General features: G+C 37.3%; 2 protein-coding genes across 9 annotated transcripts in view; both read left to right on the forward strand.

Annotated features, from left to right (window-relative positions):
- LOC125266261 (cytosolic phospholipase A2 gamma-like) overlaps positions 1–22881 on the forward strand; it is a 28365-nt gene extending 5484 nt beyond the window's left edge. Inside the window, exons 8-15 of one of the 2 annotated variants that reach the window (XM_048186761.1) lie at positions 15229–15294; positions 15402–15455; positions 15714–15842; positions 16051–16194; positions 17906–17983; positions 21542–21699; positions 22110–22275; positions 22357–22881. In XM_048186761.1, coding sequence (XP_048042718.1) covers positions 15229–15294; positions 15402–15455; positions 15714–15842; positions 16051–16194; positions 17906–17983; positions 21542–21699; positions 22110–22275; positions 22357–22514 — 953 coding nt within the window. In that variant the 3' untranslated portion in view covers positions 22515–22881. The remainder of the gene's footprint in view (positions 1–15228; positions 15295–15401; positions 15456–15713; positions 15843–16050; positions 16195–17905; positions 17984–21541; positions 21700–22109; positions 22276–22356) is intronic. The other variant, XM_048186762.1, reaches the window with a different exon arrangement.
- The window catches only part of LOC125266262, a 256307-nt gene that overhangs the window by 129697 nt on the left and 99108 nt on the right, over positions 1–27502 (forward strand). The gene's annotated exons all lie outside the window — the stretch shown is intronic.

The following is a 27502-nucleotide window of genomic DNA, read 5'->3' on the forward strand; positions in this document are numbered from 1 at the left end:
GCCCTTGTAGCTATCAGAGTTCACTTATGCAGTAACGGCCTTTCTCATAGAAAAACCTGAAATGATGCAATTTGATTTTTCAAAAAAAAAAAAAAAATTCAGGTTATTATTATAATGTAATATTACTGACGATGTGTTTATTTCACAACGAGACTATAGGTGTCTATTTATAGCTGTTAGTCGTGATGATGGTCTACTAGATCTCACTTTTCAGCTATAAAAAGTTATGTTTTGTAGCTCTTGTACCCTATTACTCTGGTATGAACACTTGGTTGTTTATGGCAAGTGAATAACATGAATATCATTTTATTAGGACGTTTTTTGTGAGTAATTTGGTAGTATAGTTTTCTTTTTCATTGTTTTTAATGGGGAGTATCTAAACAATGAGAGGTAAATGTTTGACACTTAAACAGGGGTTTGTGCTCTTTAAAACAAAGTATATTTGTAATTGTAAATTATAGTTTTTCTGCTGTCTGTTTCATTGGAATTTCTTTATAGAATTATCAGTATTCTACATCCACGTTCTAAGGGTTAACTAGCTTTTATATCATGGAGCACATTGTCTATCTAGAAATCCTACTCTTACTAAGTGTACTTTTAATAACTCTACCAATTAATTGTAATACTCTGGTGGGTGGTGTCCGACCGATTGTGGTGGGCCGGTCTGAGCAAAAATGCCAGGGCCATTTTTTTGTCCCAGTCCAGCCCTGTCTATGACACATCTGGCCAAGCAATAATTTAGATCTGAGATTTGACCAGCGGATGTCTCTATAGCGTGTCATGCCCTTCAGCACCGTATTCTTTATGCTATTTAAGTCCAGAGTAAACTCTATGAACCGCTCAACATACTGTACATATAGTGTAGGGCAGGCGCTAAATTATTGCTTGGCCAGATGTGTCATAGACCTAACCATAGCGCTACAGCGCTCTGGGTGAATACATTAACATCACCCCCCCTCCACCCCGAGGCGGTACTGGTGGTACGATCCACCCGCGAGCGTTCATTATATAAATGGAAAATCAGAATAATGAGTCATATTTTATGTTTGTTCAAAAATCAGATTCGGACGCAACAACCCAAACTTGTAGAAATAAAAATTAAACTGAGTGACACTTATCCGTTTGTGAAGTATTGTAAAAAATGAAAAACTGAAAATTTGAAGCCAACTTTTCATTTGGTTCATTTTGATGGTGCAAATTGAACAAAGAACTGCAAAGCGTTACACGGAACAAACGGTCCGTGTACGTTTTGATAGTTTGTTTTCCAGTTTGAAATGAAATATGCAGAAACGAGAAAACGGTCGTTTCTCGTTTTTTCGTTTGTTAAAAAAAAACCGGAAAAACGAGATTTTGACTCGATTTTCGTTTTTTCGGGTCACGGATAGAAAACGGAAACACGACTTCAAAACTCGTTTTCCACATGTGGGCGGTCGTTACACGCCCCTTTCAGCCGATTGGTCAATCAAATCTGAGCCAGTGACGTCATCTTCAGTTCGTTCAACAAAATAACAGTCCTCTGCCGCTATATCAGTAGATGTCATAAATCGGCTTTCTTCTGTGCAACCTAACGCGTATTTCACAGAAATATTTATTTCAGAAATGTTAATCAGCACACAAAAGTTAATGCTGTTTGTAGTTTAATATACATAGTGAAATTGCACTACCCACACAGAGCGGATGAAAAGCACAGATTTAAAAAAAAAAAAAAAAAAACTACAGTTTTTATTTTATTCTATTTTGAATAAATAGAATAGGCCTAAATCACAACAAATAAGTAGTGTAAGCAATTTTGAAAAACGAACAATAGCTCATCTCTCTTTATTTATTTATTTTATATAGCCTAACATTGCCTACTGAATATAGGCTAATGTTAATAACCCTTTGGTTAAAAGATTGAGGGAATATGTAAAGATAAAACATTAAAGATCAAAATTACAGCTACATAGCTATTTTAGTTATGACAAAAATAATATATAAATATTAAGCCAAAACGAATTAATTTAAAGCTGAACTGAAACAGAAACCGGCGTTATAACTACTTTGACACTCCAAATCCAAATGTGACAGTTTTTTTTTGGATTTGACAATCCAAATGTTTCAATATTCACGATTTGGAGGCTAAACTATATTTATTATTTAAACGCTTTTATTGTAGCCTACACAGACTACTTAAAATAAGCAGTATAACTTTTTATATATTTGGTTGAATGTATGTTTTGACAGTTACAGGCTGTGATGTCAAGTTACTAAAACTGATGTTGCGCGTGATGCGCCGACTCGTTCACTTGAATTTTCTTATCCTAAAAGCGGAAACAACTTAAAATACTCAGACATTTATGGTCAAATATATGTAACACCATTCGAATCTGTGAAGGGTTAAATAGGCCTATTATTTTTGTACACTCACAATAAAAACAAAACATTGCTCGTAAAATAAACAAAGAAATTTTCTGCTGTCTCGGTTTCCTTTCTGTGAACTTCTCAAAAATGAACCGACAGTCATATTGTCGCATTTTTCCCCCTTTCATTTTGGTAATATGTTAATTACTTAAGTGAAATAAATTTCGCGCATAGACATAGGCTATTTATTCCTATTATATATAATTGAATCCTTTGTTCTCCATTCACAGAAGCGCTGTAGGTGCGTGATGATGATGAATCCTCATGTTCTGTTGTTTATTCTGCTATTTGTTCATGTAGGCTAAAACTAAACCCCTGGGATTTTTTTAATGATTCACAGACATTTATCAAATTTCGTTTAATTCTAATTTAATATAATCTTGTCGGTTAATGAAACGATGATCGCATCAGTTAAAAAGTCAGGGGGAAAAAACAGAAATTATATTGACAAAGCAACAATAATTTTCGTTTAGTTTAAGTTTTTCAAAACATCCACAGAACTGCATACAGTAAATTTTCCCGCTGTTTAAGCCACGAATATTTACAAAATAAAATAATTACAAAGATGATAAAAGATAATAAAATAATTACAAAGATAATAAAAGTTCTATGTTTAATATACGAGAGTTTTTGTTTTGCTGCTGTCCACTAAAGCAATTGACTCAGAATCGCCAATAGCCGTTAAATCGAAATTGAAAGTAAAATGTTCAGGGCCATTTATAGCTAATTCATTCAAAAGCGAAGGAAAGACAGAAAAAGTGAGGATAGCAAGTAAACTGTGACATATAATAATGTTCACTGTGTTAATAAAAGTGTTTAATTTAAGAGATAAAATCAGCATGGCCATTTATAAGCTAAGAAAAACTAAAAAGCCCCCGATCGATGGTGATACCGTTAATAGGTGTTGCCACCTAGTGGATAGCCTATTTTCTAATATGAGTGCATAGTCTACTGCAAGGAATGCGTCTGCTAAATGACTGAATTTAAATGTATAAAATGTAAACAAAACATTAAAATAAGAAAAAAAAAAAAAAAAAAAAAAAAAAAAAAAAAAAAAATGAGTGCAGTAGCCACTGATCTATAATAGAGAATAGTCTATCATTATATAGCCTATTGATCGGTGGTAGTAGCCCAAAGGATGTCATGCGCTTAACAGATGTAGAGGCATTTACATTTTACATTTTAAAAAAAACAATGACAGCTTAAAAACAGACTTAATTAAATTTACTGTAGGTTTTTTAAACTTTTTTTATCTGTGCAAACATATTTCTGTGAAATACGCGTTAGGTTGCACAGAAGAAAGCCGATTTATGACATCTACTGATATAGCAGCAGAGGACTATTATTTTGTTGAACGAACTGAAGATGACGTCATTGGCTCAGATTTGATAGACTAATCGGCTGAAAGGGGCGTGTAATGACCGCCCACATGTGGAAAACGAGCTTTGAAGTCGTGTTTCCGTTTTCTATCCGTGACCCGAAAAAAACGAAAATCGAGTCAAAATCTAATTTTTCCGGGTTTTTTTAACAAACGAAAAAACGGGAAACCACCGTTTTCTCGTTTCTGCGTATTTCATTTCAAATTGGAAAACAAACTATCAAAACGTACACGGACCAACAACAATACATACACACTATTACTATAAGCATTAAATTTAGTTATTTTAATTGATTAGGCTATATAATTCTAAGAAACGTAAGTATTAAATACAGAATTGTTCTAAACAGAGTTCTGTTCTGCTATTTGAATTGTTTAAAAAAAAGAATAAAACACATTTTTTGAAACAATGTTTTTTTATAATTCCTAAGCAAAAGCAAATGTTGAGTTAAATCAGTCATGGTCCATGTATAATCAGGGTATCTTCCGTTCATTCATGTTTTGATTTGATATTGAAATCAGAAAAATGAGAAAACCGCACCTCTTTTCGTTTTTCATTTTTAAAATGAAAACGAAAAAACAAAAAACTGACTTGATTTTTCTTTTTTCGTTCTGGGGTTGGAAACAAATAAGCAGTTTGAATATTCGATCTCTACATGTGGGCGGGAATGAAACGCCTCTTTCCGCTGATTGGTCAAGGAGAGAGACGTCAAACTATGTCGTCATCAGTTGTTCATCGGTTCAGCTCAACAGAATAAAAGTCCCTCGCTATACAGCTGTACAGATTCTTAACGCGTTTATTATATTATGTATGTATGTGTGTGTATTTTACAGTCACAGCATATCTATTAGGCCTATTCTATTTTGAGTTTTGTTTTCATAGAGAAGTGTAGGACATGTCAAATGTCAAATATTCGGTTAATCAATAGGCAACATGCTATTTTTTCCTTTTCTTAAAGTTATAACTTTTGTTTAAGGCAATATTCTGAGTTTATTTCATTAATATTGAGTATTAATGAATGTCAGACAAAACAGTGTTTTATTTTCTCTGCCAACTAAACTTCCAATGCATATCAGAAATGTTGTGTGACTGACTCCTAGCGCACAGAGCAGTGTTTGAACAAATCAGTTGACTGAGTCAATGGCCCAAAAGATTATAGAGATCCAATTGATATATTCTTGCATGAATCAGCGTTTTGAACGAATCGCTTAAATAAATGACTCAATGATTAGCACAATGACTTGCTGACACCTACTGGCGACATTAATTTCATAATCCAGTTATCGTTTCATTTTGTCATTTAAAATGTTCTGTATTCAAAATGATGTTTAAAACATTAATATGATTACATTATGCAATTGTAATTCCTACACATATACTGCCCTCTCTGAGCAATCTAACAACTCATAAATCTAAAAGCAACTTCAGGTGGTGCTTCTTTGCTACCTCTGCAAGCCTTTGTTTGATACTGATTTAATTGGTAACAACCTATAGCATAATTTTATTGTAATTTAAATGACTAAATTTAAGAACTTAACATTAAAGAAAGCATACATATTTAGTAAGATTAGGAAAAATCCTAAAATCCCCTGAAAATCAATTAATCAACTAAATCAATTACAGTTGATTTCTGACACAGACAGATAGCAATAAATAGGCTATAAAAATACTCTTTATCTTATTATTGTTAGTGTTATTTCAGGGTTTTGATATATATCCTAATATTGATAAAGTATAATTGATATCTTCTTAAGAGAGCACTATAACGGTTATTTTTAACACTGTTTTAACATTTTCCCCTTTATTTATTTTACTTTTTTTTAAATGTGTGATAGCCTATTTCGAATTGGCATAAACTAGTTCACCTCCGTCAAATCATCCAATTCGCATTTTAAGTCCATCTCTCTATAGCACCGCTTTGATGAACTAATAACATGTAATATATTTCATATCTGTCATATTTCCAATTCATCCCATGTCCAAAACTCAGGGTGTTGTCTAAAACAAAAGTTATGACTGCTGCATATTTACATCGATAGGCTGATTTGCACTTTTTTAAGTCAGTGTATACCTATGTATTCGCTGGCCAGTGCGTTGAGCAGCTTCGCTAGATTTTTATAGTTGGTCACTTCAGTAAAACAGGCATTGTGCCAACGTTGTAGAATGGGGGTAATTGTGTGCAGCTGCAAAGTAAATTAATATTTCGTGAGAAAGACATAAAATGTAGAATAAACGCGTTAAGAATCCTTACAGCTGTAGAGCGAGGGACTTTTATTCTGTTGAGCTGAACCGATGAACAACTGATGACGACATGGTTTGACGTCTCTCTCCTTGACCAATCAGCGGAAAGAGGCGTTTCATTCCAGCCCACATGTAGAGATCGAATATTCAAACTGCTTATTTGTTTCCTACCCCAGAACGAAAAAAGAAAAATCAAGCCAATTTTTTTTTTTCGTTTTCATTTTGTAAATGAAAAACGAAACAAAGTGCGGTTTTCTCATTTTTCTGATTTCAATATCAAATCAAAACATGAATGAACGGAAGATACACTGATTCGTGTATCTTCGGATAATTTGTTTTCTCCTTTTTGTCTTTTAAACGGAAAAACAAAGAAAGCATTCATTTATCACATATTTGACCCTCCTCATGAGCATAAATAAACAAATCTCGAGTTGTTTTTTCATATTTTTATTTTTGTTTTAATTAAACTTTGTTCTAATCCGCCAAATGGAAAAATAATAAAACCAAAATGGATAAACAGCTTGAATATTCGATCTCTACATGGGCGGGAATAAAACTCCCCTTTCCGCTGATTGGTCAACCAAAGATCAAGCCACACCATCAGTTCTTAGCTCCAGAACTCAGCCCTGCACAACAGAATATAGTAGCCTAGATCTATCCGATACATTTGTACAGATTATTACAGAGTTTATTGCAACTACATTTAATCTCGTTCTCATCAAACAGCCAGACTAATAAATGGCTCAACACAACCCGTGCCAGGGCAGAGCCTAGACAGAGCTTACGTCTGTAGGCTATTCATTCACGTGCTGTGAAATACTAATTTATCGTAATAAATATTAATTTACGTGGCATCTATGCATTTGGCACACAGCTGACCAACTCTAAAAATCTCTCCTGGAGATGCGCAACGCACTGGACAGCACAGAGAGAATGTATCAGACATTTCATCTGGGTCTATTTCTCATCAAACAACCAGATTAATGAATGGCTCGACACAAACCCTGCAGGCCATAGCTTTCTTCTGCCTATGCATACATTTGCGTGCGGTGGAATTAGTTTATCACATTAAATATTAATTAATTTACATTGCATCTGCTGTCAAAACTATCCCTAGCCTATTTGGCACACCACCTGTTTTATTTAGCTGATCAATTCTTGAAATCTGTGTGCCAAAAATGCACGACTCACTGAACAGAGCAGAGAGAATGAAGTGCAGATCAGCAGTCCTGACTGTTGTTTTGAGCAATACACTGAGTTTATTTCATTAACGCTGAGTATGTCCCTCGAAACAATGTTTTATTTTTTTCTGCCAGCTAAATTTCTAAAGCAAAGTCACAGATCATTGTGTGACTCACAACATAAAGAGCACAGAGTAGCCTATAGTAGTTAACTCGTGAATGAATCGAGTCTTCGAACGAGCGAATCGATTGAATAAAATAACTCGTTCATTAACACAGTGACTTGCTGCCACCTACTGGCGATATTTCATATTCGTTTCATCTTGTAATTTATTTAATATTTCTGTATTCTAAGCATTTTGCATAAAACATAAAATTAATGTCATTGCATTATTTGCTCTGCTGTGTGAATGTATTTATGGACCTCTTTGAGCAGCATTAAATTGTGTAAATACATCTAAAGCAACTTTAGATGCTGCATTGCCACCTCTGTGTCACATGTGTTTTGATTTCATGTCTTTTATTTTGTAGTTTGATTTATGTTGCTTGTTTGTGTCATGCTTCCCTTGGTCCTCATGTTCTCCCTTAGTCTATGTGTCATGTTCTCATTGGTTAGTTATAGTCATGTGGTTTTCAGTTCTGTTCTGTCATTGGTTCTCTTGTTCCTTTTGTCACTTCCCCATTGGTTGTCTTAGTCATGTGTTCTCTTAGTTCTTGTATTTATACCCATTGCCTTCCCCATGTTCCTTTGTCGTGTATTGTTAATGTAACCTGCTGTCGGTGAATCAAGTCTTCTGTTCTTCATCAAGTCTGTTCAAGTTCATGTCTACTGGTTGCTTTGTTTGTTCACTTTCATACAATAAACTGCACTTGGGTTCATCATTTCACTACGCTCGCCTGAACAGACTTGACTTGAACTTGAACAGACTTGATGAAGAACAGAAGACTTGACTCACCAACAGCAGGTTACATTAACAATACACGACAAAGGAACAAGGGGAAGGCAATGGGTATAAATACAAGAACTAAGAGAACACATGACTAAGACAACCAATGGGGAAGTGACACAAGGAACAAGAGAACCAATGACAGAACAGAACTGAAAACCACATGACTATAACTAACCAATGAGAACATGACACATAAAGTGTGTTCGACATCGGCTGCGGTTGAATGTAATCGATCGGCGAGATTAGCCGTGTGCAGGCGGGGAGGAGCTGAAAACGGAGACGTGAAGTCGGACACTTTCTGCTTCCCGTAGTGACGCTCGCGCTGCGTTTGCATACTTTATCACAGCTGAAGTGAAATAAATGCAATGTTTGACTAATACACTGATGTTTCAGAGACCTTTTCATTCAAAACTTTATGTACTGCTTACAGCGTCTGTTTTTACAAGAATAAAGTACATAAGCATATGTTATTTAAATAACAATGTAGTGGGGTCTTTGTTTTTTATCCGTTTTATTTTGATAAACATGACACAATACAACATCGTGACTACATGAAAAGAGCTTTAATCTGCAAAACACAGATTTTTGAGCATTAGTGGAGCTGAAGGCGTGACAATAAACACGAAACACACATGATCGTTGTCATGCGGTGAATCCGGCCAATCATGAAACAGCTGTGTCGTCATCAGCGCTCGTGCAGCTCCTCTTGAGAAACTGTGCTTTCTGCCTCAGGCGACTGATCTCGAATCGCTCCCGCGGTACTTTGAAGCCATACGTCACAGTCACATGATGTCAGCGCTGTCTCAAGTCAGACAACATTTCTTACCGGCATGCACTGCTTCAAGTCAGCCGCCGATCGGTCTGTGCGACGCTGCATCAAGTCGAACAAGCCTATAGACTAAGGGTGCTTCTCAATTCTTATTTGTGCATTCTCGTTTCCTTTCCTTGCTTCCTTTCCTCGCGTCTTAGCTCCACCCCTCCAGGATGCAAAGGAAGGACGCAAGGAAAAGACGATAGGACGGAGGAATTGAATCAAGTAAAATGATAAATCCTCGCTCCCTTTAGCGTCACTTCAAAGCGTCATCGGTTGCACTCGAGGGATCTACCCACATGTTGTTAAAGTTTGGTTATTTAAAAAAAAATAATAAATATTAATAAAGCAAGGTGCCTAGTTGAAATATATGAGATATAAAGTTTATTTAATCTGTAAAAGTAAAGCATACATTTAAATTATTATGACAGATAAGAAGGGGGAGGAGAATTTATGCATGCGTCATGTTTCTCGATGAGAAAGACTTCCGCAAAGGATGCACCTGTGTATCCTCGCTCATGACTCCTCAGGAAGCCTCCTCACTCCTCCATCCTCGCCTCCTCGCGGTGCAATTAGAGAATTGAGATGTCCTTCAAGTTGGCTGAGCTCGATCGTTTTCCGGGTCATAGGATGGAGGACGGAGGAGCGAGGAAACGAGGAGGGATATTGAGAAGCACCCTAAGGGAGAACATGAGGCGCAAGGGAAGCATGACACAAACAAGCAACATAAATCAAACTACAAAATAAAAGACATGAAATCATAAACATGAACAAAGCCAAAACACATGTGACACTCTGCAGCGCAAGATGCCTTTGGCTGAAACAAAGTAGTATCAAACTATAATTGTATTGACTAAATTTAAGATTTTAAATTTAAAGATGGCATAGGCCTATATTTAATAAGATATAGCTATTTTAAAAAGGTAGCCTTATTTGACTAATTAATTTATGACGGTAATAGATGGCAATAAATATAAAAATATATTTTCATCTCTGGCTTTATTGTTCAAAGTGTTATTTCATAGTCTACCCTTAAACAAATAAAAGAACGACAAGAGCGCATAAAAAAAAAATTCTGTTTCTGTTCTGTTTTCAGTTAAAAAGGTGTCATTTAAGCGTCCCCTATGTTAATAATCAATGGTTTTTAACGAAAGTGATTCAATCAAAAACTTTAGCTCGATAAACTTTATCTTAGAGCTGCTGTAAAGCCAAAACAAACTCTATTAATTTTCCTATTATCACTGTGAAGCTGCTTTGAAACAATCTGTATTGTAAAAAGCATATGAAAATGAAGATGACTTGACCCTTGAATCGATTCTGCTCTGCGCTTCAGTACAAGCTTGTGCATTCTCTCCGCGCAGTGTGGCGCGCAGCCTCTGGCACACAGATTTTGAGAGTTGGTCAGCTAAATAATAGGCTAATAAGTGTGCCAAATAGTTTGGCTAGTTGAGAGAGCAGATGCCACGTAAATTATTTAATACGATAAATTATTATTTCACGGCACGTGAATTTACGTGTACACAGATGTAAGCTCTGTCTAGGCTGGTACGGGTTGTGTTGAGCCATTTATTAGTCTGGCTGTTTGATGAGAACGAGATTAAATGTAGTTGCAATAAACTCTGTAATAATCTGTACAAATGTATCGGATAGATCTAGGCTACTATATTCTGTTGTGCAGGGCTGAGTTCTGGAGCTAAGAACTGATGGTGTGGCTTGATCTTTGGTTGACCAATCAGCGGAAAGGGGCGTTTTATTCGCGCCCATGTAGAGATCAAATATTCAAGCTGTTTATCCATTTTGGTTTTATTGTTTTTCTATTTGGCGGATTAGAACAAAGTGTGATTAAAACAAAAATAAAAATATGAAAAAACGACTCGAGATTTGTTTATTTATGCTCATGAGGAGGGTCAAATATGTGATAAATGAATGCTTTGTTTGTTTTTCCGTTTAGAAGACAAAAAGGAGAAAACAAATTATCCGAAGGTACACGGACCAGTCATGAATCCAGAATGAAACATAGTTGTTTTAGGATATAGACGTTGTACTTGAAACCCCAAGCAAGAGATCTCAGAAAATAAAATCAACAAAATCAGTCAAATCACCAAATGTCAGTAAAATGTTCAGAGTGGGGAGAAAAACACAACGCACACTCTGGCAGAATTACAAATAAAAAATAATAAAAGAATCGGGAAGCTTTCTGGAGCAGCGTATATTAGAACAGTCCACTATATTTTAAAATGCTGTTTTAAAACGAAAACTCACTAGTGTAAATGGGGCCTATATTACAACCAGTGGTGTAGTCTATGTGATACACAGGCATACACCATATACCCACTAGGAAAGGTCAAGGATTTCTGTATACCCACTTAAAAACGCGCAAGGATACGTAACCATCCAATAAATCACAATAAGTTTTGTTTCTTTTGACATGTAACAAAGGGCACTATCACATCGCACCTGGCGCAAGTTTCAGCCCAATGTAGTTATCATTTTCACATCCAGCGCCACATTGTTTAAATAGCAAATGCATTTGCGCCAATTTGTGCACCCATGGGCGTGCTGGTCTGAAAAGGAGGTGTGTTCAGGTGCACTGTTGGTAAACTGAAACCTGGTCTAAAGTCAATTACGCAATATTTTTTTGTTATTTAAAAGTGGAAATGTGTCTGTACATAAATGCAGCTTGCAATCGATAATCGAGCGCGCACATACACAGTTTGTTGTTTGTGCATCAATATAACGGACTCTCGCACACTTACTGTACGACTCCTGTACATCACCAAAATCACGCTCTTCAGAAACAATCATGACAGAATATGCAGAATATGGCAGAGCTCATGTTTTAAAGCAGAGCACTTTCGGTCTTGTGGACTTACAATGGCTGCCGTGTATGCGTGTCTATTAAGTCCACAGGACCGTAGGGTGTCCCATCTGTCAATTTTATGGTTTCAGAAGGGTGCTCGTGAGCGCCCCCTTTGAGGTCGATATGTGCCCTTGATGTGCACTTTTGCCAAGCCCGCACTGGTGCATGCTCCGCAGCAAACATCTTCCTGACACTCAAAGAGGCATTACGTCACGAATGTGCGGATTCGTAGCAAGACCGTGAGTGTTTATGGTGTCATTTGGGACAGGGCCATTGTTTAAATTCAATAAATGGATCTGATCACAAACAGAAGAAAATTACGCCAAAAAATGTGTATCGTATAGGTGTTTCGTCCAGATGGATCTGGTGTTTTCGGAGCCTGAATTCACTATTTTTTGAAAACGACACCCTTGCATTTTTGTGTGTACAGCCAATTTGTATATTTTGTGAAACGATGATGTCATCACCACTTCCTCAAGTAACAGCAACCACAACAGTGGACTACATGCTTGTGTTCGTGCTGCAGAAGCTACCGAGCCTATAAGCTTTACTAAAATAAAGCTTTATTTCTAAGCTTTACTAAAGTTTGTAAACAGCGCGGAAGTATCGTATTCTTAATTTTTAGTGTATTTCTGTGGCAGAATTACAGATATTTACGGAGCCCAGCACATGACATGCAATAAAAAAAATTAAATCGTGCGCACAATTAACCAATTTGTTCACCTCGATTTACTAAATCATGCGCACGATTTAGCCTATTTTTTTCCTGCATGTCATGTCCGGAGCTCTGTAGATATTTCTTGAGACGAGGAAAAAAAGATTGAATGGGGAAAGCTCTGGCTTTGTGTGGATGTAGCCTGAGTGCATCTGCTTGCCTGTAGCCCAAGGGTCGGCAAGTAAGTTTGGCATTGAGCCAAAAAACCTTTTCATCACTATATGGCGGGCCAGAACACAGTCAAAGAATAATTTAAGAAATTAGGCTAACTGATGAAAAATGCAGCTAGAATTGCCTGTGACAGACTGTAACAGTGTCGTTTGTAACTGGTATTGAGCTGTGTTCATACTCTGTGTTAAATCCTGTAGTAGGACAGTCATTAGCAAAAAGCCACATTTTTGTGGCAGTGTCCGGGTTTTACACTGGATAAATTAATAAAGTAGAGTAGTGACACGTAACCTGACAAGTATCTTCATTCATCAACTTGCATCACAGACCTCCTTGCTAAAACACACATATGTGGGAGATGCAGAATGGATAAAAATAACTTGAATAAGCCCATTAATGGCATGTTTGAGTCATGCTCTTAATGAAATACAAAGTTTTGGCATGAAACTCTAATGGGCAGGCTAATAGGTCCTGCTAATTATCACATCATTATCTATAGGTCACAGATGATTGGTTCCTGCTGTATTAGTAGCCAATGAGCTTGCATGCTTAATCTTTAAATGCATGAGTTGGCATTGCTTAGCAGCACAGCGTGCTTCAGAAACCCTCCACCTTCCCCAGCTCCACCCGTATAGATCTGCTAGGGTTATTCATGTACGCTATATTGTATAGCAGCAGCATGTCTTACTTGCTCACAGCAGCGTGTCGTGTATGTATTGGCAGTAGCAAGTCCCATATTTGCTCTGCAGCAGCAGCAGCAATAATCAACAGCAGCAGCAGCAATAAAGCAGCAGCAGCGCAGCAGATCTATTCCGCCAAGACCAAATATATCTACATTGTCATATCCATTACCATGTCAAACACTCAGAGAGCTGTCATGACAGAACGGTTTTATTTCATATTTCCATATTGTGAATAATAAATGTGTAACATTTTAACATTTTAGTTTGCTTGACCACAATGGATCCTAACTTATTGTAATAATTATTTGATGTAGATTACTTTTAAACTCAGAATTATTCCTTGGCATCCTCATGTACTAAACTGAATTTTTTTTTTTTTATTGTTTGTGTGATGTAGGTACACTATTACATCATGTGCAGATAGCTGGTGAGAGAAAATGGCACTATCAAAGAGTATGTAGAGGAAAGTTGTCAGTTAAAATAGGGCATACAAAGAAAAATGGAAAGACAACTATGCATTCACCCTAACTAGTTTTATGAATGCAAAGCCGGTGTGTCTTATCTGCAATGAAGTTGTCGCTGTTTTGAAAGAATATAACACTGTGTCTAAAGCAGACGCGAGTGGCGTGATGCATCGCCTCAAAAGATAATAGAACCCATTATAATCAGTGATATTGTCTACACTGGATGCAGCGTGACACAACACATTCCCGACAGTAAACAGGTTCCACTTTCTATTTCTGACGTAGTCCAAGTGCTTTGGACTTTGTTTGTCGCGTTCAGCTTAGACAGCTTTTAGCTGATGGTGATAATAGATGACACCACAAGACGAAGATCTATTTGAGAACCAGCCGCTATCAAAATAATCTGGCTGTGGGCACGGGCCAGATATTATTGCTGGCGGGCGATATATGTACATCAGTTTCAGGGACAAGAATAACATCATAATCTTGTTCACGGTAGAGAAAGCTGCTTACATGTTGCAATACACAGGGAAAGTAACCATGAAGACACAGAATTTAACGTAAGCATCTTTTTCTTTTGTGCCTTTATCAGCTTTTCCAAATAAATACTAGCCTTGTCAATTATCACATATAGCATACTTACTGCTTGCTCCATTCTGTAAATCCGTTTTTGTGAATGAATGACTCTTTAAGCGTTGTTCTGGTCTTCATCAATAGCCGCTAGTGGCTTCTGCTGGTGAGGACGACTAACAGCAGATTAAGATCATGCATCAGCAATCTACTGCTATTCCTGCAGTTCCCGGATGTCCAATGTTGAATTTTCTGTCGAATTTGAACCACTGAATTTGTGGAAGCGAATTTGTAAAGTGAAATAAAATGGAACGAAAATTGTCTGTCAAATATTATAGGTTGTGTTTTTAAACAGACCAAATATTTTGGACGCGAAATCTGAAAGGTAAATATAGATTATTAGATTTTTAATGATGAAAATGTGTGTGAAATGTTTTGAACGGAAATATTCTTAGCTTAATTATATGACCATGTTGAATTTCAGCCCATATAAATGCAAGCCTTAAAAATACAATGCATTGACATTCAAGCACGTATAATGCAATAATGCAATGCATATTTTTTCAGTTAGTGCAATTCAATAAGCTTTTTTTTTTTTTCAAAAAGTTTCAAAAACTTTTGTCATTATTTTACTACCATTATAAACCAGTGAATTTAAGCAAAGATCATGTTTGCTTAACATTAAGAGCTTAAATATCTATATGGATCAGACTGTTTGTATAACACATTTTATTTAAAAAAAAAAAAAAAAAAAAGATACATTTTTGTTTATTGTTAACACTTAAACTTAAATGTGTTTTCTGCAGCTCTATGTGGCAGTGCTTTAGCTGATGGAGAACAGGATAAGAAATTCATGTGGCAAATAATAAAAGGTGCAACTGTATTTCTTCTCAAGTTTCAGTTCTGCTTAAAGCTGAAAGTCATTTCATTATCATGTGAACTCTGAATTCATTTAATCACCCCCCCTCCCCCTCCCCAGAGTTTTTCCCCCTGCTTAAAATAGAAACAGGGATGCTTGAGGAAACAAGTAAAGGTAAAGTATTTCTTACTGTATTTATTTATTGACAAGTTGATCTACCTTTTAAGTCTAATGATCTGTTCATTCTTCCTGCTGATAAATAAAAAGTTACTCCTTAATGATGAAAAATAAAATTGATATATAATGATGATGATTATAGTCATTATAAAAATGATGATTATCACCTGATATCTGAATGTCAAATTTGGGGATGGAAAGCATTTGTATTCAAGACATTTTGCACTGTGTTTGTTCAATGTGTGTTTTCTTCAGAAGATCCAAACTCCCCACCTGTAGATGAATGTTATCATTTGCTCATGGATCTGGTAGACATGAATCTCTCGGTTTTGAATGGCATTGATCCGTCTGATCTCGGTGAATCCATCACAACAAAGCTGAACAGTAAGATTGTGCTAGAAAATGTATCTCCAATGGCTTTTCAGCAATATTTAAACAGTAAAACAAACTACAAACTAACTGAAGAAACAATATGGATACAATAACATGCAAAAACTGCCCAACAAATACTCTAATTAACACAAGATATAAACTAGAATTTTACCTAGTCATATAACAAGAACTCAATCTGCACATTTCCCTCTTTTTACAGAGCTCACCGGAGGCAAACATCAGCAGTTTTTTCAAAAGAGAAAACTGAATCTCACTGATAAAGAAGCTGCAAAAAAGTATATGAAACAATACACTGAGGATGTGTGTAATGCTTTGAGTCATTGCTTCAGTTTCTGGCATTGTGGTAAATTGAACTTTACAATGTGTTGATCTGTTTATTGTTTCATTATAATTTCTTCAGTTTTAAAGTACACATTCAAGTTCTGTTATTGTATATATACAGTGGTGTGAAAAAGTGCTTGCCCCCTTCCTGATTTTTTTATTTTTTGCATGTTTGTCACACTTTAATGTTTCAGATCATCAAACAAATTTAAATATGAATCAAAGATAACACAAGTAAACACAACATGCGGTTTTTATTATGAAGGGAAAACATAATCCAAACTCACATGGCCCTGTGTGAAAAGGTACCCCCCACTGTTATCACATAACTTAACTGTGGTTTATCACACCTGAGTTCAGTTACTCTAGCCACACCCAGGCCTGATTACTACCACACCTCTTCGCAGTCAAGAATAAATAGGACTTGCCTGACAAAGTGAAGCAGACCAAAAGATCCTCAAAAGCTACACATAATGTTGAGATCCAAAGAAATTCAGGAACAAATAAGAAAGAAATTAATTTAGATCTTTCAGTCTGGAAAAGGTTATAAAGCCATGTCTAAAGCTTTGGGGCTCCAGCAAACAGTGAGAGCCATTATCCACAAATGGTAAAAACATGGAACACCAACCTTCCCAGGAGTGGTCAGCCGACCAAAATTACTCCAAGAGTGCAGCGACGTCTCATCCAAGAGGTCACAAAAGACCCCACAAGTTAAGGTCAGTGTTCATGACTCCACCATAAGAAAGAGACTGGGCAAAAATGGCCTGCATGGCAGAGTCCCAAGACGAAAACTGCTGCTGAGCAAAAAGAACATAAAGGCTCGTCTCAGTTTTGCCAGAAAACATCTTAATGATCCCCAAGGCTTTTGGGAAAATACTCTGTGGACTGATGAGACAAAAGTTGAACTTTTTGGAAGGTGTGTGTCCCATCGTACGTCTGGCATAAAAGTAACACAGCATTTCAGAAAAAGAGCATTATACCAACAGTAAAATATGGTGGTGGTAGTGTGATGGCTGTTTTGCTGCTCAGGGAACTGGAAGACTTGCTGTGATATATGGAACCATGAATTCTGCTGTCTACCAAAATTCCTGAAGAACAATGTCCGGCCATCTGTTCCTGACCTCAAGCTGAAGCGAACTTGGGTTCTGCAGTAGGACAATGATCAAAAACACACCAGCAAGTCCACCTCTGAATGGCTGGAGAAAAACAAAATGAAGACTTTGGAATGGCCTAGTCAAAGTTCTGACCTCAATCCTATTGAGATGCAGTCGCATGACCTTAAAAAGGCGGTTCATGCTCGAAAACCCTCCAATGTGGCTGAATTACAACAATTCTGCAAAGATGAGTGGGCCAAAATTCCTCCACAGCGCTGTAACAGACTCATTGAAAGTTATGGCAAAAGCTTGATTGCAGTTGTTGCTGCTAAGGGTGGACTAACCAGTTATTAGGTTTAGGGGGCAAGCACTTTTTCACACAGGGCCATGTGGGTTTGGATTTTGTTTTCCCTTCATAACAAAAACCTTCATTTAAAAACATGTTGTGTTTACTTGTGTTATATTTGATTAATATTTAAATTTGTTTGATGATCTGAAACATTAAAGTGTGACAAACATGCAAAAAAAAAAAAAGTAAATAAATAAATAAAAATCAGGAAGGGGGCAAGCACTGTTTCACACCACTGTAAATATCAGAAATATTTATTAAATTAGAGCCAATGAGTATTTGTTTTACAGATATTTGGAAGAGAATTTTAGAATGCTTTAACCAGTGGATCTGGGGCAGGAATCATAACTTCCTCCACAACATGAAAGGTGAGAACAGAAACTCAAATAGACAGGTGCTAACTTGTTTTTAAATGTAAGTTAGGGAGGAACGAGCCCATCTAATCTTTCAATAAGCAGCCAGAATAGTATAAACTACTTGCCTCTCTCCAGTCTCAGCTGTTCCAACAAATCAAGAACCCTATAGACATCATGTTCAATTTGGCTTTCTTCTGCTTCTTTAGAGTCTCAGAATTCACCAACTCAAACTTCAACCCAGCTATCCATCCCACGTTCTCTAAACTTCAAGTAATAAACCATGACACTAAAACCAAACTGAAACACAGTCATTCAATTTTCATTTTCAATTTGCCAACCCTCATTCAACCATACCAGTTCATTGCCCTTACATCAGAGGAAAACTTAAATCACTTTGTCAGCACATAGACATGAGATATAGAGGTAAGTGATGTATAAAACAGCAGGTTTATTGAACAACATCGGGGAAGTGTGAGACGAGCAGAATATCCAGGTAAGCAGGCAGAGAATGTGATTATCCATTTGTCTTTTCCAGGGGATCCAGAGGGAACAGTGGAGCGTGGAGACGGTGGAGATTTGGAGTGGTGGAGAACAAGGAGTGAATGTAAGAACAACAGGTAAGTAGATCAGAAGTAAGAGGGTTGTGGAGCTTTTAATAGAAGTTGCCGTTGACGAGACCAGACAAGGGAGTGCAGGAGAAGAGAGAAGAGATGGTGAGACAGATAGAGACTGTGACATTACTCCCCCCTCCAAATAGACACATCCTCGCGCCAAAGATGGAACAACCGGGGAGGGAAGGTGGGCGTCCTGGAGTCTTAGAAGAGTTACAGTGCAGGTAGCTATGCTACCTCCAGGACGGAGCTGGGAACTCGGGCCATGGCAGCGCGGGCAGCTCAGGTGGCCATGGCGATTCAGGCCTCTCGGGGGGCCATGGCGGCTCGGGCAGCTCAGGTGATCATGGTGGTTTAGGCCTCTCGGGGGGCCTTGGTGGCTCAGGCAGCTCAGGGGACCATGGTGGTTCAGGCCTTTCATGAAGCCATGGCGAATCAGGAGGTTCAGAGTGCCATGGCAGAACAGGAGGTTCAGGGCACCATGGTCGGTCTGGAGGTTCATATTCTTAGGGGGAGCTATGGGTCTCTGGCCTGGAGTGGGGTCTGGAGCAAGCTCGCAGGCTGGAGCGGAGACTGTACCAGACTCAGGGACTGGAGTGGAGTTTGGAGTGGACTCCAGGACTGGAGTAGGCTCATTGGTTGGAGCGAACTCTAGGACTGGAGCGGACTTCTGAGCGGACTTGTGGGCTGGAGCAGACTCTTGAGCACCTTCAGGGATTAGAGCAGACTCTCGAGCCATTTCTAGGCTCTCAACGAGGCAGGGAGTTGCCTCTGGATGAGGCACGTAGTCACTTCTGAACTCGGAACGAGGAAGGGAGTTGCCTCGGGACGAGGAAGGAAGTCGCCTCTGGACTCGGGATGAGGAAGGGAGCTGCCTCTGACCTCAATCAGCCACAGGTCCTCCATACACTTGGGAGAGGACTGAGGCATGGCGGTGGCCATCTTGACCAAGGGTTCAGGTGTGGCAGCAGCCATCTTGACTGTGGGCTCAGTCTCTGTGGGCTTATCTGGTAGTGATTGTCAGTTTGTCTTTTCCAGGGGATCCAGAGGGAACAGCGTGGAGACGGTAGAGATCTAGAGCGGTGGAGATCAAGGAGTGAATGCAGAAACAACAGGTAAGTAGATCACAGGTAAGAGGGTCATGGAGCTTGTAATAGAAATTGATGTTGACGAGACCAGACAAGGGAGTACAGTACAAGAGAGTATTTATATTGAGTGCAGGAAACGATGTGCAGGTGCAGGGAATCCATGTAACAAGATGATGAGCTGACTGGGTGCAGGTGTGGATCAGAAGGGATGCTGGGAAATGGAATTCAGGGATGGTGAGACAGATAGTGACCATGATACACCTCTCCTCTCAACGCTCTTTTTTATCAACAATAAAGACCTCCCTGCCTCCAGACATTGGTTTTAAAAGAATCTCAAAACCATGCTCAACCGATTCCGGCATCCTATCCAAACATTTCTCTTCCCATTCATTCTGCATAGGAGTAGCCACCACAGCAGTTTACAGGGGCCTGTCCGAACACCAAATTAAAATGCAATGTCGATGGTCATCCTATGGCTTCGAAACATATGTTCGATCAGAACTACATCACATTAGACAAGCACACAAAATACTAGCATCTTTCTGAGTCCGGACCACTTCTCCCTGCTATTTTTGTATTTTTCTTGTTCAAACTTGTTAAGTACCTTTAGGACAAGGTGACTAAGACACAAACTGAGTTTATTAACGATATGCCAATGCGTTCATAAAATAAAGCAATATGCAAAACCATTGCAGTTACAGCTTTGGATCTTTTTTGTCATTTTGTGATTTAAATGAAAGCTATGTTTTTAAAGGCACCAATGTCATAATGGATTATGATAGCAGCTGAGACGAAGACACTGCATGCCAATTTTGAAGTACTTTACTACTTTAGTACGGTACTTTAGTTAGAGTCAATTTTATGTTTTGTTCATTTATAGCACCACAAAGTGGTGCAGTCCCATACATAAGCATGTAATTTCATACTCGCGAAAGTTTTAAAAAAAATGCTAAACCACAACATCAGACATACCATTAGGAGAAACGTAACATGTTTGGTATCGTTGGACTCAGCAAGAATTCAGGAATCTAAGGAAATGACTCCAGTGAAAATACATCAACCACATGTTAAAAGCATGTAAATTTTTTTTTTTTTTTTTTTTTTTTTTTTTTTTTTTGACCACTAGGTTTGGCCCAAAACTTTTCAACTCCTACTGGGCATGGTGCCCAAGACACATAACAAGTTTCATAACGATAAACCAATGCATTCATAAAATATAGCATTTTACGACAAAATTCAAAATGCCCAAAATGGCTGATATGGAAAAAATGGGTATTGTTCGACTCAGCATGGTGCACCAAATGTAAAGAGACTAGTTTTGTGATTTTTGGCCAAACCGTTCATAAGTTCTAAGAAAAAATAGACATTTTTCACATCTCCTGACCACTAGGTGGTACTGCGCCGAAACTGTGTAGGTAGCCTCAGATCATGGTTGTCATAACACAAACCATGTTTGGTCAGAATACGCCCGATAAATATCACTGCCGCATCAGTGCTCATTCACAACTCCAGGTTGATAAACTCAGCTTCCCTGTGTTCTAGCGTTAAAAACAAAACAAAACAAAAAAAACCAGACCCACTTAACATCTTTCACCATTATTCTTTATACCGCTTCAATTTTTCACTCCTTTTTGGGGGTATCATGCTTTAAGCATTTAGGTATCCTGTACACTTAGATCCTTAAGTATTTTGATCATGCTAAATCCAACTTGTTCTCCAAAATGTATTTGGGTGGTATATCAAAGCGCAAGTTGAAGCTACTTCATTGAGTCCTTTATCAGTGAACAGCAAGCCAATTAATTTAAACCTAATATCTTAAAGATTATATGGGCAAACAAAATTGTTAATATAATAATGCTGTGATCCCTCAGATAAAGCAGTTCCCTCCACTCTTCTGGAAAGTGAGACTAGAGACTATGAAGATGCTGGACTGTTGCTGAACTCACCCTACTTCTCAGTGCTGAGAAAAGAGAGAAACATCGACCTCATCATTTCACTGGACTTCAGTGACGATGTTGATCCTTTCACGGTATTATATGCATAGAGAGTTCACTCATAGAAGTTTATTTAAAGGGGAAAAATCCCCTAGAACTCATTATTTACATCTTCTGTAGGACAGGAGATTTAAAAAAATAATATTGATGCTTTTTTCCTCATGACATTAATAGTGACCACCAGAGTTAACACTAACCTAAAATAAACACATTAACTGATAATTATAAATGCTGTATCATTTAAACAGATACAAAGAAGAAAGAAAACCATTTAAAACCCAAGTACATGGCTTTTCATTTAACCATATTTATAAATAATATCTAGAGAGTGCAATCTGTTAGCATTCCCATTCATCTCAGAGGGAGTTTTTCATCCTGACGATTATGGTGAATACTTCAAATTTAAATTTGAAATGTCAGTCTAACCCTTTTAATCAATCTGCAGACAGTGAAGGAAGCTGCTGATACATGTGGGAAACTAAAGATCCCTTTCCCTGAGGTCAACATTCCCAGTGAAGATGTAAAGAAACCGAAGGACTTCTATGTGTTCACAGGCCAAAACACTCCAACCGTGATCCACATCCCTCTCTTTAATGTGGTCAACTGTGAAGGCAAGTTAAAGTCTTACAATGTCCTGAATGAAACTGAAATATCAGCTGTGTTCTGATTTAAGAGTGTTAATGTTTCTTCAGATGATATTGAGACCTGGAGGAACAATTATAAGACCTTTAAAGGTCCTTACTGCGCTGAGATGATCACTGATCTCATGGAGGTCGCTGGAAAAAACATCATAAACAACAAAGACAAGCTGCTGGAGCAGATTCATCTGGCTATAAAAATACACAAATAATGAGTAATAAATATCACTGGTGTGCAGCGTTCTGAAATGAGGCAGCAAAGTCCTCACTGTTTGTTTTAATGTTGTTTTAAATTCCAATTACACTTAATGCTGATACATATTTGAAGCACATGAAATGCTCATGAAAACATGTGAACACAGCAATAGGCCAATCATTATGTTACTTTTCTGTTTAATATGTTAAACATATTTCACTCTATTCATATAACAATAAATTGCTGATCATTAATAATCAAATCATTATTAATTGCTGATAATCAATTACAACCAGTATTGCGGAAATGTTGGGATGTTTTTTAAATTTTCATAAAATGAAAACTAAAAGACTTTCAAATCACATGAGCCAATATTTTATTCACAATAGAACATAGATTACATAACAAATGTTTAAACTGAGAAATTTTACACTTTTATCCACTAAATGAGCTCATTTCAAACTTGATGCCTGCTACAGGTCTCAAAAAAGTTGGCACAAGGGCAATAAATGACTGAAAAAGCAAGACATTTTGAAAAGATTCAGCTGGGAGAACATCTATCAACTAATTAAGTTAATTGATATCAGGTCTGTAACATGATTAGCTATAAAAGGGATGTCTTAGAGGAGCAGAGTCTCTCAGAAGTAAAGATGGGTGGAGGCTCTTCAATCTGTGAAAGAGTGCATAAAAAGATTGTGGAATACTTAAAAAAAATGTTCCTCAACATCAAATTGCAAAGGCTTTGCAAATCTCATAATCTACAGTGCATAACATCATCAAAAGGTTCAGAGAAACTGGAGAAATCTCTGTGCGTAAGGGACAAGGCCGAAGACCTTTATTAGATGCCTGTCGTCTTCGGGCCCTCATCAACATGATTGTATCAATGACATTACTAAATGGGCCCAGGAATACTTCCAGAAACCACTGTCGGTAAACACAATCCGCCATGCCATCTGCAGATGCCAACTAAAGGTCTATCATGCAAAAAGGAAGCCATATGTGAACATGGTCCAGAAGCGCTGTCGTGCTCATTTAAAATGGACTGTCTCAAAGCGGAAAAGTGTTAAATGGTCAGACGAGTCCAAATTTGACATTCTTGTTGGCAATCACGGATGCCGTGTCCTCCAGGCTGAAGAGGACGAAGACCTTCCAGCGTGTTTTCAGCGTTCAGTTCAAAAGCCAGCATCTCTGATGGTATAGGGGTGCATAAGTGCATACGGTATGGGCAGCTTGCATGTTTTGGAAGGCACTATGAATGCTGAAAGGTATATAAAGGTTTTAAAGCAACATATGCTCCCCTCCAGATGACGTCTATTTCAGGGAAGACCTTGTGTATTTTAGCAAGACAATGCAAAACCACATACTGCAGTTATTACAACAGCATGGCTTCATCGTAGAAGAGTCCGGGTGCTGAATTGGCCTGCCTGCAGTCCAGATCTTTCACCTATAGAGAAAAATACGTCAAAGATGACCACAAACTCCTCAGCAGCTGGAAACCTATAACAGACAAGAATGGGACCAAATTCCAACACCAAAACTCCAGAAACTCATAACCTCGGTGCCTAGACGTCTTCACACTGTTCTGAAAAGAAGAAGAGATGCTACACCATGGTAAACATGCCCCCGTCCCAACTATTTTGTGACCTGTAGAAGACATCAAATTTGAAATGAGCATGTTATCTATGTTCTATTGTGAATAAAATATTGGATAATGTGATTTAAAAGTCTTTTAGTTTTCATTTTATTTAAAATAAAAACAAACAAACAAACAAACAACAACAAATAAAAAAACGTCCCAACCTCTCCAGAATTCGGGTTGCACAACTATAATTGCTGATTAAAATATTGTATTAATTTGCTTCTCTTCCAATTAATTAATAAATCATTCTCTAAAAATAAGGTTTTGTCCTGGTCATTTGATACCAAACAGCACAAATGCTCATTATTATAAAACTGATAGTTGTGGTCCTGAATGCTGATTGGACAATCCAGAGCTGCAGTGTACAACCTCATAATAACCCTTTATCAATTTTTTTTTTTTTTTTTTTTTGGGGTGGCCTACCGTCTCTCTCTCTCTCTGAGATGTCTAGTATGTTTCATACACTCCCACTTTCTGCCATTGGTTGAATAAACGGGTAGCCCCTCCCCATAACGGGTAACTCACTCCATTGGCTGAATCAATGACGACATGTCCCAGTCAGACATCCAAACTAAAAGACTGGAACTAATAATAATAATAATAATAATAATACAGTGGGGCAATAAAAATAAATACATAAGCAAATAAATCTAGAATAAATAAAAGTAATTGGAAAAAAATATTTTTGAAAAAAAAATACTAAATACTAAATAATTTGGACATCGGAAAATTGCAGAATTAATAAAAAAATATATTTTTAAACTATAAATCTGGAATTGAATCAGGGAGGGAATCATAAATTGAATTTGATGTCTCAGAAATACAATATGACAATGTGCTGTAGATAAATGATGCTTTGATGATAGCATATGACGAAAATATAATGAACTATGCATTTGATGACCACAAGAGGGCGACAAAGTCCAAGTCTAGAAGGGCAGTATTTCATTTTTTTTTTTTTTAACTACTTTGATGTTTTGTTTTGTCATGTTTAGTGTAATAAAATGTAAAATGTTAAAACATTTTAAATATAAATATTAAATAAAAATATAAAATGAAGGACCCTACATACAGTAGTAGTGAAAAGTGATGTCCGGGGTTTTTAATGATCTTACAAGTTTGATTAAACCATCAAAATATGAGAAATATATTTTATATATTTTTATATTTTAAAGATGAAGGCAGACCAAAACATTAAACTTGGTGAAGGTATTTATCTGACAGCTATTTGGCATTAAAGGCAAATTACAGCTACAGGTTTTATTTTATATGCAAATAAATAAATGCATAGAAAAACCAAAAGCTGACAGGAAAATGAAAAGATTAACTACAACCTAACAGTTATTAATAGTCCATTGGTTCTCACTTGTTTTTGCATGAGTTTATAATAATGTATGACAATCTGGCCAAAAATGGTCACACAATTTATCAAGTTTCTTTGTGTTATCACAATGAAAACAACGAGCTCCAAGCACAACTACCCAATATGCTTACAAAATCATTAACAAATATTTAATACAATTCAAATAAATAAAGATTTCAGAAGTATAAGCTTATGGCAGAAGGGTATAGAACTTTTTTTTTTTTTTTTCCCACCATGGTCTTTTTCAAACAGCTGTTTTATTTTCCAGCAAATGTCTTGTTAATGATTCTTGCTGGAAAACAAATCAACAGTTTTCAATAACTGAAAAATATGTAAAAGTAAAGTACCCTTAAATAGGGCACTATTTTATTATATATTTATTTGACAGATCCTCTTTGATGTGCAGCCCATTCTCTTTCAGATATTGATTGTCTTTGGCATTTCTCTCCTCACTGTATCCTTGTAACAATGGATGGTGAACTGTATAATTATCACACCTGGGCAACCATTACCTATTTTCTGTCCCAGCCTATAAACATCCACAAGATATGGAAGTTTCTGCACATTCTTTGGAGATACATTTGTAAGGATCTTGATAACAACATCTCGTGTTATTCCCTGTTGTCTGGACCTCTTTCTCTTACACCATAAATCCTGAGATCCCATTTTCTTTTGTAGTTCTGCATTCCCATTCACATCTATTTAGCTGTTTTCTTGTTTTTCTTAATTTTTTCCAGATTCAAAATCTTCTCTTTGGTAACAACTTAGAGATGGCAGACCAAGTCGCGTGGTTGCATTGTGTCTTGTGAGTTAATTTCTGAGTTAATTTTGTTTGTGACTTAAGCTTTTAGATTGTTTCTGTAATTACTGGACAAAAGTGCTACATTATATCCTGTTAATATTTGAAAATCCTGCAATTTTTGATCTAAGCATAACAGTTAGTATTTAATATTCACTGGACCTTATACCGGACGTTCCTTGCATTGTGACGGCTTTCGTGGTTCTGGAGGATTTGGACCATGTACCTGGTTGTACCATGTAAGTTATCTTATCTGGTGGAGCTGTCCGTAGAATCACTGTGTGGTCTTTATGGATATGAATCCCTCAATATGAAGGAAAGTGCTTCTGTTTTGCCTCTTGTGAGGCTTTAAGTTTTATATTTTTCATTTCAGACCTTGCTGGTCTTGATTTTATTTTAATTTTTCCATAGCATTGCTTTCTGCGTACATCTTCCTGTTTCCATCTGACATATAGAATCGCTGAAAGGATCCACCGCGGACATCATTCTGGGACGCCCCTGGCTTACACAACACCAGCCACATATTCAGTAGAACACAGGTGAGATCCTGAAATTTAGTGATGAATGTGTCAAGAACTGTTTATCCCCTATTAGAAAATCTTCTTTGAATCTCCCATCTTCTTCTTCTGACTCCAACGTTCTTCCTATCCTCTTAACCTCCGTTGACAGCTGAGAAACTAACCTCAAAGTAGAAATTGCTCCAGAATACAGGGCATTTCGGGATGTGTTCAGCAAGTGGTTGGCAACGCAACTACTACCTCACCGGCCATGAGACAGTGCCATCGACCTGCTTCCTGGGGCTACTCTAGAGTTTACCCATTGTCCATCCCGGGACAGAAGGCCATGGAGAAGTACGTTCAAGAAGCATTAAAACAACGTTTTCATCCGACCATTGACATCCCCTGCCATTCAAGTTTCTTCCTCGTGGCCAAGAAGGATGGAGGATTGAGGCCGTGCATTGACTACCATCACCTGAAGCAGCATGCTCCTGTCTGCCTTGCTGCTCAAAGTGGTTTGCATCTGTAACTCCGTATAGCTTTGTTTTGAATCTCTTACTTTCATTCATTGTTGCTTATATTATTATTACCATGTATCTAATATTGCCTACCACATTAATCTGACGTCACTAGCTTTTAATGTTTTAATCTAAAAATTTAAACACGTTTGCATATCGCTAGCTTGTTAACTTGTCATCAGTCTCTC

The sequence above is a fragment of the Megalobrama amblycephala genome, linkage group LG4, assembly GCF_018812025.1.
Source record: "Megalobrama amblycephala isolate DHTTF-2021 linkage group LG4, ASM1881202v1, whole genome shotgun sequence".
In the NCBI taxonomy this organism is placed as follows: domain Eukaryota; kingdom Metazoa; phylum Chordata; class Actinopteri; order Cypriniformes; family Xenocyprididae; genus Megalobrama; species Megalobrama amblycephala.